This window comes from Phoca vitulina, unplaced genomic scaffold (assembly GCF_004348235.1).
Source record: "Phoca vitulina isolate PV1807 unplaced genomic scaffold, GSC_HSeal_1.0 scaffold831, whole genome shotgun sequence".
In the NCBI taxonomy this organism is placed as follows: Eukaryota; Metazoa; Chordata; class Mammalia; order Carnivora; family Phocidae; genus Phoca; species Phoca vitulina.
Window position 1 is genome coordinate 1 of NW_022590518.1, and position 12,942 is coordinate 12,942.

The 12,942-nt window shown below is 46.4% G+C and overlaps 2 protein-coding genes across 3 annotated transcripts; both read left to right on the forward strand.

Annotated features, from left to right (window-relative positions):
- Window positions 1–4,489: 4,489 nt before the first annotated feature.
- On the forward strand, window positions 4,490–9,121 carry LOC116629424 (lysozyme-like protein 6). Of its 2 annotated transcripts, XM_032399712.1 has the most exons (5): window positions 4,490–4,538; window positions 5,253–5,479; window positions 6,373–6,531; window positions 7,259–7,337; window positions 9,052–9,121. In XM_032399712.1, exons 2-5 carry the CDS (start codon window positions 5,341–5,343, stop codon window positions 9,119–9,121), a joined length of 447 nt encoding a protein of 148 aa, XP_032255603.1. In that variant the 5' UTR covers window positions 4,490–4,538; window positions 5,253–5,340. The 2 variants fall into 2 exon arrangements, with proteins under 2 accessions (XP_032255603.1, XP_032255602.1); XM_032399711.1 differs by lacking the exon at window positions 4,490–4,538 and having other exon boundaries at window positions 5,214–5,479.
- A 1,999-nt stretch (window positions 9,122–11,120) lies between these two features.
- On the forward strand, window positions 11,121–12,168 carry LOC116629425 (RAD52 motif-containing protein 1-like). Its single transcript, XM_032399713.1, has 2 exons — window positions 11,121–11,225; window positions 11,602–12,168. Exons 1-2 carry the CDS (start codon window positions 11,130–11,132, stop codon window positions 11,962–11,964), a joined length of 459 nt encoding a protein of 152 aa, XP_032255604.1. The 5' UTR covers window positions 11,121–11,129; the 3' UTR covers window positions 11,965–12,168.
- Window positions 12,169–12,942: the final 774 nt, after the last annotated feature.

Here is a 12,942-nt window from a genome sequence, read left to right on the forward strand (position 1 = left end):
AAAAATTTAAATGAAGTGTATAATTTAAATAAAATTTAAGGTAAATTAAGTTACTTAATAAAATTTAATTCAGGGACGCCTGGGTGGCTCAGTCAGTTAAGCGGCTGCCTTCAGCTCAGGTTGATCTTGGGGTCCTGGGATCAAGCCCCACTTTGGGCGCCTTGCTCAGCAGGGAGCCTGCTTCTCCCTCTGCCTATTGCTCTCCCTGCTTGTGCTCTCTCTCTCTCTCTGATAAATAAATTTTAAAAATTTAAAAAAATAAAATAAAATTTAATTCAGCTTTTAAAGAGTAGAATCATATATTTGAAGTTGTGTCTATTCGATATAAAAATTTGATATTTACTAATACTCATCTGTACTTTGCCTTTTGAATTATTAGATACTTTCCAATATGTAAAAAGCCTACCTTTGGGGGAAAGCATTGGAAAAAACTAATAAAACATTTTTACACAACTTTCTATTTTTGATGAAAATATATTTACGTTTTTGTTCTTTGAATACAATTGTGTTTTTAGTCCTTAAATATTTTTTAAAAACTTTGTAATCGTAATGTAATTAGTGATTTTGCTGAAAGGAAAAGAAGAAAAATAAATTTCATAGACTAGTCATCATCATTGATGAATTAGGTATATGTTTATGAGTCATTCGAACATTGTTTTTTGTTTTTATTTGAGAGAGACAGCACGCGCTTCAGGGGGAGGGTGGGCAGAGAGAGAGGGAGAAGCAGGGTCCCCGCTGAGCAGGGAGCCCCATGCTGGGCTGAATCCCAGGAAGCAGCGATCATGACCTGAGCCTGAGCCGAAGGCAGATGCTTAACCAGGCAGATGCTTAACAGACTGAGCCATCCAGGCACCCCTCCTTCCAATATTGTTAGCCCCAGCCGCAATATCCTGCTGCCCTGCTGGGAAGGGGAGTCTGGAGGCAGAAATACAGGGCAGCACTGTCCACCTAAAAGCTCTTCCTACCTTCTTACCGTCAGCCCCTGCCCTCCAGTTTCAGAGGGTAGAGTGGCCACCAGTCACAGAACTTTCCTTTGCCTCCTTTCTGCTACAGTTGGTGGGAGTGTCTCTCAGACTTCGTTGGTGACGAATGACGCTCAGATGGGCCACCTTCATGGGGAGATGACAGGTTGCCTGGTCACCACTTCCCAGAGGGTTAACCCTACGCTCTCTACCAGGCAGGTGTCTCTTGGCTGCAAATGACAGAAACTCACCTCTGCAGGAAGGGACGTTTAACGAATCGTAGGATCGCAGGAAGGGCGAGAGCGTGTTTAGGTCTCAGAAAGGGTGGACTCTAGGATTGGAATCTTGTCTGGACTCTGCTCCCTCTTCGGGGAGGTTTATCCTCTCAGATGGGCTGTACCCACATGATTCCACACTGTCAGCTTCTGGCCTCGCCCTTGAAGGCTTCCCGTGGGAAGCTGAGCTCCTCCCCTTAGTTTCAATTCAAAATGTAGTAGTGGGGCCCTAGGCACACCCTGTCCCCTGGAAGACAGGGCCCTGTGACCAGCAGTCTCCACTACTACCCCACGGGGGAAGGAGCTCCCCACAAAGGCAGTACCATTCACTGAAGGGAAGGGAGGTAGGCAGCCAGCAGGACCAGAGCAATCTGCCCTGCCTCACCGAGTGATCTTCATCACAGTTATCACCGGTCCTTCCAGAGCCGTCTGTACTTTCTGCAGGAAGCTTGAATGGGCCTCAGTTTGCATGGTTAAGACCAGAGTATTTCCAGGAGAATGATGACGTCACACAACTGGGATTCCAGAGGGCAGGCTGGCCCAGCACTCCCACCTTCTTTAGAACATGGGGAGCTGTGAACTGGGCGGGGTTAGAGTATAGCTCATGTGGAAGAGACTTTGTTCTACTGACTCTCGAGGAAAGCCCTGGCCTTTCTGGGACCTGGGGTCAGAGAAGGCTAGGAGAAAGGTAAGCTTTGGAAGGGGAGGTGGGAATGCACCAGCCAGAAGGACTTTATTCCCCCATGGAAACCCCAAGAGGGGACTTCATGGGCAGAGATAGAACTCCCTGCTTCCCAGAGCTCAGTGACACCTGTCTCTGAAGGAACCTATGGAGTCAGGGTAGAGTAGGGTTGCATGAGACATACTTATACTAAACAAGTATTGGTGGCTTGTCTGAAATTCTAATGTAATCGAGCATCCTGTAATTTTATTTGCTAAATCTGGCAACTCTAGGGTGAGAGAGAGAAGCAAAAGAAAGTTCACAAGCTCAGGCTGTATGGAGTGAGTCTTAGAAGATATCTGTGAGGTAACAAGGCCATCAGGGTAGCCATCTTGTCCAAGCAGAAGTTGCCTGACTCTGAAGCCCGTGGATGGAGGAACCCAGGCCTTTGCCCTTGGGAACATACACTTAGTTCAAGGGGAAAGATACACACACACACACGCACGCACGCACATGCACACACACACACACACTTACTGACAGAAATAGCCCCATTTTTTGCTTTCATTGCATTGACAGTTTTGAAGAATAGAGGCCAGTTATTTTATAGATTTTCCCTCAGTTTGGCTTTGTCCAACATTTCCTTGGGATTAGATACAAGTTATACGTCCCTGGCCAGAATACTATATAAGCGCTATGTGTCCTTCTTAGGGTATCACTTCTAGAGGCATATAATCTTTCTCTGTCTTTCATTGGTGGTGTTAATTTTGATTGCAGGTTCCAAAACCTGTCCGGTTTCTTTGCCGCATAGTTGCTGTTTTTCCCATGCAACTAATATAGGATCTGTGGGGAGACACTCTAAGAGCATGCGTAGATCCAGTTCTTCATCAAGCTTCCCACCACCTCAGATTTAGCATCCATTGATGATTCTTGCTCAAACCAATCTTTGATGGTAGTAGAATGATGATTTTCCAACTTCATGGCTACCTCCACATTTATCACTCACCCTTTTATTGTCAGGAAGAGTCCCCCCATCCCCCTTATGTGTCTATTTATTACTCTTAAGGACTCAGGGATTCCTATCTCATTCAATAGATTATAATCTATCACTATCTTTATTTGGATGGTCAGATTGTCCCAGACTACCTTAGAAACCATTGTGCATTAGTTCTGCAGATATGACACCAAAAGCACAAGCAACAAAAGAAAAAATAGATAAATCAGTCTTCATCAAAATGTAATTCTTCTGTTTCAAAGAACACCGTCAAGAAAGTGAAAGGCAGCCCACAGAATGTGAGAAAATATTTGCAAATCATGTATCTGGTAGAGAACTTTTACAACTCAATAATAAAAAGACAAATAACTAAAAAATGGGCAAAGGATCTGAATACTAGACATTTTCCCAAAGATCTACAAATGGCCAATGAGCACCTGCAAAATCACTAGCCACCAGGGAAATACAAATCAAAACCACCACATGATACCACTTCACACCGATTAGGGATTAAGATTAGAAGATTTTTGATCAGAAGGTGTTGGTGAGAACGTGAAAAAAATTGAACCTTCACACGCAGACACTGCTGATGGCACAGCCAAAATGTCTGGCAGTTCCTCCAAAGTTTAAGATTTATTTATTTATTTATTGGAGGGGTGGAGGGGTGGAGGGAGAGAGGATCTCAAGCAGACTCCCGGCTGAGCGTGGAGCCCAGCCCTGGGCTCCATCCCACGACCCTGAGATCATGACCAGAGCCAAAATCAAGAGTCGGATGCTCAACTGACTGAGCCACCCAGGTTCCCCAGTTTCTCCAAAGTTTAAACTTTAAGTTACTATATGACTCAGCAATTCCACTCCTCGGTATATGCCCAAAGAAATGAAAACATTTGTCCACATGAAAACTTGTACGTGAATGTTCATAGCACCGTCATTCATAATAGCCCCAAAGTAGAAACAACCCACATGCCTATAAAATGGTAAGTATAGAAACAGACTGTGGTCTATCCATACAATGGAATATTATTCAGCCATAAGGAGATCCTGATACATGCTACATCATGAATAAATCTTGAAAACATTGTTAAGTGAAAGAAGCCAGACACAAAGGCCACACAGTGTATGACTCTATTTATGTGACATGTCCAGAAGAGGCAAATCTATAGAGATAGAAAGTAGATTTGAGGTTTCCAAGGCAGGAGGGAAGCGGCACAGGGAGTGACTGCTAACAGGTATGGGGTTTCTTCTTGGGTTGATGAAAATGTTTTCAAATTGACTATGGTGATAGCTGTAAAGCTCCGCAAACACACTGAAGGACTATTGAATTGTACACTTTAAGTGAAGTGATGGTATGGCACAGTGAATTGTGTATTGTGAATTTTATCTCAATAAAGCTGTTACCAAAAACAATGTTCCAGATTTGGCCAGTGGGTGCCCCTTGGAGCTGATTCTCTTGTCCATTTGACATGCTCCGATCCATATTTTGAGTGTTTCCTTACTTTCCAGCACAAGATAATCCGGACTTACCTCATGCCCTTTCCTACTCCAGCCTAGGAATCAACCTTTTCCCCAGAAGTCCTGCTTCCTGTTTGGGGGGAAATGCAAAACCAAGATCGTATTTCCTTTAATCATCATGACAGCCTTATTAAGTAGGTATTAGTGTATCTTCCTTTTACAAATGAGGCCCAGAGAGACCCAAGTAAATTGTTCAAGGTCACACAGCAGCCCTGTCTTTGAAAGTAGGCAATGTGAATCCAGAGCCCTTGCTCCTCACTCCTCCCCCTACACAGAGAGAGTGTGAAGGTGAAGGTTATTTCTACAGCGAGGTCACTTTTACTTGCTTTATGATATGCACCTTTGAATGGAAGTCAAAGTGTAGAACCCATAAACAGCTTCCTAGGACTTGCACAATGCAGGGTATGCCCTTGGGAAAAGTCATGTGTCGTGTATCTGGGGGTGTGGGGTTGGGGGGCGTTCTACCGTCCAGTGTCCTAGCCCTTCCCCTGCAAGCACATGCTCAAATCCACACACACAAACACCAGTGAAGTGCAGTTCTCATTAATCTCCTTTGCCATCCTCTCCCCCCACACTGTACCCAAATACTGCCCACAGCCAGGTGCCCATTACAAGAGTGAGAATAGCTAAAAGGGGTGAAGATCTATAGATGGAAGGGGATCAGCCTTGGTTGTTCGATGTTGACACCGGGCAATGGGTACATGAAGATTCATGATACTATTCTCTCTTATTTTGTAAATATTTAAAGGTTTCTGTAATAAACAAGTATACAATAATAAATGAGAGGAAAGAGAAATAGCCAGGTGGGGAGCTCTGTGTGAGCGAAGACATATGGCTGCTCTCTCCAGATTCCTCAGGCACTCAGAGAAGACCAGCGGCACATCTGGGAGAGCCTCAGAACCACGGACCCTCGACAGCACCTTCTCCCCTCCAAAGATGATGGGGACACTACTCGTGTCCTTGGCCAGCTGCCTCATTGCCATAAGTCAGGCCAGCCTCATCGATCGCTGTGACTTGGCCAGGGTGCTGTACAAGGAGGACTTGGATGGGTTTGAGGGCTACTCCCTCGCTGACTGTGAGTGCTGCTTCTCACACTCCCCCCTCCCCCATTTCTCCTCCTCCTCTGGTCATGCCCTAGGTGGCCACCTTTCTCTCTGTCATTCATCTTTCAAAGCCAAGTTCAAAAAGCAGCCCTCCCCAAGAAGCCCTTCCCAACATTCCATATTCGGTCCACAATTATTAACTGAGCACTTACTATGTACCGGGAACTATTTTCGATGCTGGGGATAGAGACATCAACAAAGCCCCTTCCTCCACAGTGTTCACATTCTAGGGGAAGAGGCAAGCAAGAAGCAAACACACAACTATATATGATAAAGGTTATGCAGAAGAATAAAGCCAGGGCACTGATAGGTAATGTTGTCCTAGAAGGGGAAGTCGAGGAGGTGACATTGAGTAGCACTGGTCACCCAAATGTCTGGGGAAGAGCATTCCAGGCAGAGGGAGCAGGCAGTGCAAAGTCTTCATCCTACTCCGTGGTAGGGATAACTCCCTTTCGCCCAGAATTTGTGCACACCGGTCTTGTGCTATCTTTCTCCTTTTATCTTGTTTTGTGGCTTTTTAAGGTATGTATCTTCATTCTCCTACTGTAGGCCCCTTGAAGGCAGCATCTACATTTGACCCAGCTAAATGTCCGGCACTGGGCTTTGCACAGTTCCCGGCACACAGTAAGTGATCATTAAGTGCAGGAAGCATGGATGGACAGATAGGTGATGAGTGGTTGTACTGAGGGGCGGGTGGGTTGGACAAAGGGTAAGGGGAGAAGCACATGGGTGTTTCTAGCCCACTTGCCCCATCCAGCCTCTTAGGCCTTGTTCCTTTCTTCTGCTTCCTGATCTCCCTCTCTCCTCCATCCCCTTCCTCCCTCAGCTCGGCACCCTCTGAAAACCCTCTTCTCCCTGTTTAAAGGGCCGTGTCTGGCTTTTGTGGAAAGCAAATTCAACATATCAAAGGTCAATGAAAATGCAGACGGCAGCTTTGACTATGGAATCTTCCAGATCAACAGCCACTACTGGTGCAATGATTACCGAAGTCACTCAGAGGACATCTGCCACGAGGACTGTCAAGGTCTGGCCAGGGCCCCAGGGTGGGAGAGGTGAGAGAGAGGACCAGGCTCTACTCACAGGACTTCTCTTCCCACTCAAAGCCTGGGAATATCCCCAGAGAGACAGCCCAAGGAGTCCCTTTCACCCAGCTTTTCATGCAATGGAAATTATTTTGGCGCCCATGTTACAGATGAGCAAACTGAGGCTCATAGAACCAGTGCTGAATGCCAGGCTGGTGGCCCTGAAGGCTCAGCTCTAACCATCAAGTACTAACTTTGGCTAATGATCTGATTAAAGGCCAAGTGCAAATTCCCCACCTCAAAGCCACTCCAGGAGGCTCCATAGGTCCATGACTTGGACCTTCTCCCCCTCCTTCATACTCTGATTAATATCCCTGGACTCTTCACCTGAAGAGCCTCCCTCATCAGGCAAGATTTACCTTGGTCTCTGTGCTGCCTGTTTTGACATTTCCTTTCCCTAGAAATCCTCAAACGTGGGCTGAACCACCATCTACCCTAGTTAGGAAGTATGGTGATAAACAGTCGTCCTGCCCCTCCTGCCCCCACCCCCAACACCCCCGACCGCCATTGTAGGGATGTCTAAACGGGCCTCTGGAAGGGAGGCCTTGCTTAATCTGGAAGTACTCAGCCCCTGGGTGGCGCATGCCAGCGCAGGGACAGCCATGTCTGCCTCAGTCTTTGGGACTGTCCTCTGTGTTCTTACACGTACTCTCTCTCTCTCCCTTTCAGACCTACTGAGCCCCAATCTCCTCTCAATCATCAGCTGTACAAAAAAGATTATGTCCGGAGCGGGGGGGATGAAGAACTGGTGAGGAGGACACTGTGGGACTAAGTTAGCGGGCAGAGCCCCAGGAAGGATGTAGTGACAGAGAAAGGCACACTAGGCAAGGACTAGACCCTTTCATAGTCTAGAAAGATGTGGAAAAGTGGCGGGGCTTGGGACTCTGACTTACAAGACCTGGGATCTGGGTCTTTCTCTGATGTATTAAAACTCTTTTGGGGGGGCGCCTGGGTGGCTCAGTCAGTTAAGCGTCTGACTCTTGATTTTGGCTCAGGTCATGATCTCAGGGTCGTGGGATTGAGCCCTGCATCAGGCTACCCGCTCAGTGGGGAGTCTGCTTGGGATTCTCTCTCCCTCTCCCTCTGCTCCTCTCCTCATTCGTTCTTTCTCTCTCTCAAAAATAAATAAATCTTTAAAAAAAATTTAAAAAAAGAAAACTCTTTTAGATGCAGTAACAAAGCAACTTGAGCTAAGTGAGGGAGGTGTATCCTGAGGGGACAAGGTGTCTCACTGAGCCTACACGGGTGCGGCTGGACCTCAGGAAGAGAGCGGAAGCAGAGCTGGAAACTGTCCGTGAGCTTCTCCTGGCAAGTTTCTGCTTCCTGGTGCATTTGTTTCACTACTTCCTTCATAGAGCAGCATTCTCTGCTCCACATTCCACAAGACAGACTAAGGCTGCCCCAAGTTGATGGGCTAATGTCCTAAGCAGCCACAGAGACTGCCCAGGCTCAGTCCCAGTCCGAGTGCCCGGGATAAAGAATCCGATTGGTTCAGCTTGGACCCAGTGTCCCTGCTGAGTTCAATCAGCTGGAGGCCTGGGAGGCCTGGGAGCAAGTAAGCTATACCATCGCAGTTGCCACAGGGACCCCTCTCCCTGATTGGCAGCGACATTTTCTTTTTTTTTTTTTTTTAAGATTTTATTTATTTATTTGAGAGTGAGAGAGCGAGCGCACAAGCAGGGGGGAGAGGGAGAGAGAAGAAGACTCCCCGCCGAGCAGGGAGTCCGATGCGGGGCTCGGTGTGGGACTCGATCCCAGAACCCTGGGATCATGACCTGAGCCGAAGGCAGACATTTAACCGACTGAGCCACCCAGGCATCCGTGGTAGCAACATTTTCTGTAAAAGGTGTATAGCTCCTCAGCTGAGCAGATAGCCCAAAGCTGTCAGCTTACCAGTGGTGGACACTGGGATGGTTACTTCACTCTTCTGAACTTCAAACCGGATATGTACAGGATGTAGTGACAGAGAAAGGCACACTAGGCAAGGACTAGACCCTTTCTAGTCCTCTCTAGGCTGTCTCTCTAGGCCTCTGTGAGGATGGAGGAGTCAAGTGCCTTGCCTACTCTAGAAATACCAAGCAGAAGGGACACTGATGACTATTAGGGCTGACCCTTTCTGGAGGGAGAGTCAATGGTTGTGCCTGAGATCGACTGATTGATTATTTATTTATCTTTTTATTTATTTAGTAACTCTCAGCCTCGTAAAATGGTGCTCTCCCACTTCAGAGGGAGATAGGATTTGAAAATGTGGAAGCATACTGAATGGGGGAAGCGGACAAACACCAGAGATAAGGAAATTTAAAGGAAGAATCAGAGGGGCCGCAGGGGCACAGACCAGAAAGCTAGGAATGAAGGAGGTTCTGAGCACTGCTCTGCCTAAGAGACCCACTAAGAGTTGGGCCATGTATGTGGAGAAGGAGCTTACTAAGCGGTAAAGCAAGAACCAATCTTTCTCTCCTCAGGGTAGCGTGGAGGTTGCACTGTGCAGGCTGGCCCCTCTCCTGCTGGATGACAGGATGTTTCTTGGGATGAGACGGGGGAAGGGCTGCTGTGGAGTCATTTCAGAGCTCCTCTTCTCACTCGGGAATTCTTCATTTCCTCTTCCTCTTGCCTCCACTTCATGTTATTTTCTTTCCTTCCCATTTACAAATAAAACTGACCAGAGCCCCAGGAATAAATGGTTTTCTCGGGCTTCCTCCTTGCACCCATCTGGGCCCAGACCTCTGGTTCCTGACTGTCATTGCAAACCAAGAGGACCACAATGAAGAAGTTGTTATATTTTGGGAATTATTAAAGCATTCCTTGTGCAAAGAATGTGTTGATTTCTTCATTTTTAATTCCAAATATATTTGAGTACCTAGTCTAGTAGGAGTGTGGTAGGTACTAGAAGAAGGAAAATAAACCATAACTATTGTTCCTGAGGTGTTCATAATCTACCCAGAGACATACACAATTAATGGGTACAATGAGTGGATACATACAATGAATACAATGGATAATGAAATGGGTAATAAAATCTACAATTTTTGGGTTGAAACAGCATCAGGATCCCAGTTATTCCTCCAAAGCCAACTCTTTTCAAAGTAAAAGAGAAAGTTCAGAAGTAGGTAATGGGTGGAGCTAAGGGACTTGTATATTGAGGTGGAGAAAGTGGTGTTGGGGCTGATAGATGGTGCCAGGTGCCAATGATTTGGGTGGTTTCAGAGAATGGGCTAAAATCTAGATGTTAAAAAAAAAAAAGGCACCTCTGTTTGGGATCTGAAGGTGCTGATGTGGAGAAAAACCTGCATAAGGACAATGCAAAACAGAAAAGGGGCCGTTGGAGAAATGTCCTGCACATAGCTACCACCAGTACCGTTTGACTAAACTGTCCCACTTGGGCCACTGATGTCCCTACTTCTGAGCCTTGACTTTTGGATTTCACAGACCACTAAAACGTCAAAAAAGTTAACCCATGTGAAGATTCCTAACTTTTTATTTTATTACCCAAGTAAGAGTATTAATCAAAACAACTATTGTAAAACAATTTTTAACATGAAAAATGAACGTCATGGAGTGCCTGGGTGGCTCAGTTGGTTAAGTGTCTGCCTTGGGCTCAGGTCATGATCTTGGGGGCTCCTGGGATGGAGTTCCCCATCAGGCTCCCTGCTCAGCGGGGAGTCTGCTTCTCCTTCTACCCCTCCCCCCAGCTTGTGCTCTCTCTCTCTCTCTTGCTTTCTCAAATAAAATATTTTAAAAGTAAAAAAATAAAAAAGAAATTAAAAATGAAGGTCATATTTGTAGCATAGTAAAATGGAATAGATTTTGTTTTATGAAGAAAAATTTTAAACCCTGATTATATTATCCTTTTCTTGTTTTTCCAAGGACTGGTGAAAACTTCCTAACAGACCAGCACCAGTCTGAAGACCATTGTTTAGAAACCTCAGGAGATGTTTTGTAAGGTCCCTTCTGGCTCAGGCTTCTAGGATTAAAATAAGGATCATTAGGACCTATTTTCCCTCTTAGTGTGTTAGTCCTCAAAATAGCTGACTGGGTGCTTCGAATGGCCCTTTTGCAAGGGCACCATGAACTCCAGTGTTGGTGCCCTACTTGGACTCTTTGATTTTTTCCAAATTTATATCTCCTTCTCACCCTGCCTGCCAAACTCCCACACCCTCTCATCCCAACAAGCACACTTAAACAATTCACCAAAATTACATAGGAAAATCAAGGAACACTTTTTCAGGATTTTGAAACTGGCTGCTATAAAGATATCCGTACCCTAGGATCCTGTAAGCTCACCCTTTGGACTCTACCCTAAAAATACACTTGAATAGAAGCACTAAACACGACTTCGACGTGGTGGGGCTGCTGGAGGGGAAGTAGTCAGAGACCCGCCCAGACTGGGAGGGGCCAGGGAGAGGACTGGGAACAGCCCTCGCCCCACCCCCGCTGGGCTGGCCCCGCCCCTCGTACGAGACCTTTTTTAAAAAGCGCGGGCGCGCCTTGCGCAGGCGCACTGCCGCTTGAACCTTAGCCGCGCATGCGCAATGGTGGTAGGATGGCGGAGGTGGTCTCATTTGCAGTTCCCACCGAAAGCGACAAAACCTTGCTGGTGTGGGAGCTGAGTTCTGGGCCCACGGCCGAGGCTTTGCATGTGAACCCAGTCAGGAGGGAGGGAGGGATGGAGAACGCCGTGTGTCCTCCCCCCCACCCCGTGACTGGGAGCCCTGGAGTCTGGCCTTAGCACCTCACGCGCCTCGTAGTCTCCGCGGTGAGGAATCTTAGTTCTAGAGGGGACCTCAGCAGGCTATCAGCCCCGACAGATTTCTGAGAGGTAACTCTCAACAGCCAGCACATGTTGCCTTCTAATGCTTCTCGAATCTTAAGATTTCAGAGGGAGACCTGTTCATGAAATGAGAGGAGCTTGGGGTTGTATGTGCAGAAGGGTTTAGGGAATATAAGGGAACGGGCAGTTTTGGTTTGTGGGCGTGAAATTTCATGCACTTACTTGGCGTGGGACCACCCCACAGCATTCTCTGTCCACAGTATTCTCCCAGTTTGGCCTTGTGTATTCGATCCGAGTCTTCCCAAACGCTGCAGTGGCCCGTCCTGGTTTCTATGCCATCATCAAGTTTTATTCAGCAAGGGATGCTCACAGAGCTCAAATGGCATGCCACGAGAAGCATCTTTTTCAGAATTCTCCAGTGAAGGTGGGTCCAAATAGGAAATTCCTAACTCCACTGGGACGGAGTGCTGAATTCCGTTCTAATAGACTAGCATTTGTGCAGCACTCTGCTTTACAGAATGCTTTCAGATGCATTGCTACATCGATCCTCCGGTTTCCCTGGGTTTTTGTTTGTTTTCTTCTTTTTAGACGAAGAAACTCGAACTGAAGATAGTTAAGTGACTTACTTACGGTTCATGATAATAACTGGAAGCTGGAGATCAAACCCCAACTTACTGATATTAAACCCGGTGGCATTTTATCCTGCCCCTTAATTTAAGAAATCTTAACAGGAAGAGTCTTGCTTATATTTACTATTATGTGGATTTACAATGACAAACTCTAGGGGTGCCTGGGTGGCTCAGTCGGTTGAGTATCTGCCTTCAGCTCAGGTCATGATCCCGGTCCGGCTCCCTGCTCAGCGGGGAGTCTGCTTCTTCCTCTTCCTCTTCGCTCTTGTGCTCTCTCTCTCACTCTCTCTCTCTCAAATAAATAAATAAAATCTTAAAAAAAAAATGACAGATTCTTTCATCTGTTGTATTTATAAAGGATGCTTCATCGTCATTATCATCATCATCAGTCTCAAACTGCCTATTCAGGACTCCCTTCAATTCCCAGAAAATGGTTAAAACAGTCTTTAATGCACTACAGGAACTTTATTCCATACTAACCATGCTGTCCATTTTACTTTCCCAGAGCCCCAGAATTATATTTTAGTATGTGCCTCAATTCAATCACCATTTCTTTATCAAGGACCATGTCATTTCCTCTGAATAAGTGAGTGAGACTTAGATGTCCAAACCTTTCACTTTGTAATTGTATGTCTTCATCAGCCTTCTCTAACTGGCTTCTTAATCTGGCTACTTCATACTGATGTGGCTGCCTATTCTTTTTTTTTTTTTTTTTTAAGATTTTATTTATTTATTTGACAGAGAGAGAGAGTGTGTACAAGTAGGCGGAGTGGCAGGCAAAGGGAGAGGGAGAAGCAGACTCCCCGCCGAGCAGAGAGCCCGACGTGGGGCTCCATCCCAGGACCCTGGGGTCATGACCCGAGCCGAAGGCAGATGCTTAACCAACTGAGCCACCCAGGCGCCCCACGTGGCTGCCTATTCTTATCATTTGCCTTTCCTTATTGATTTAACCTTGA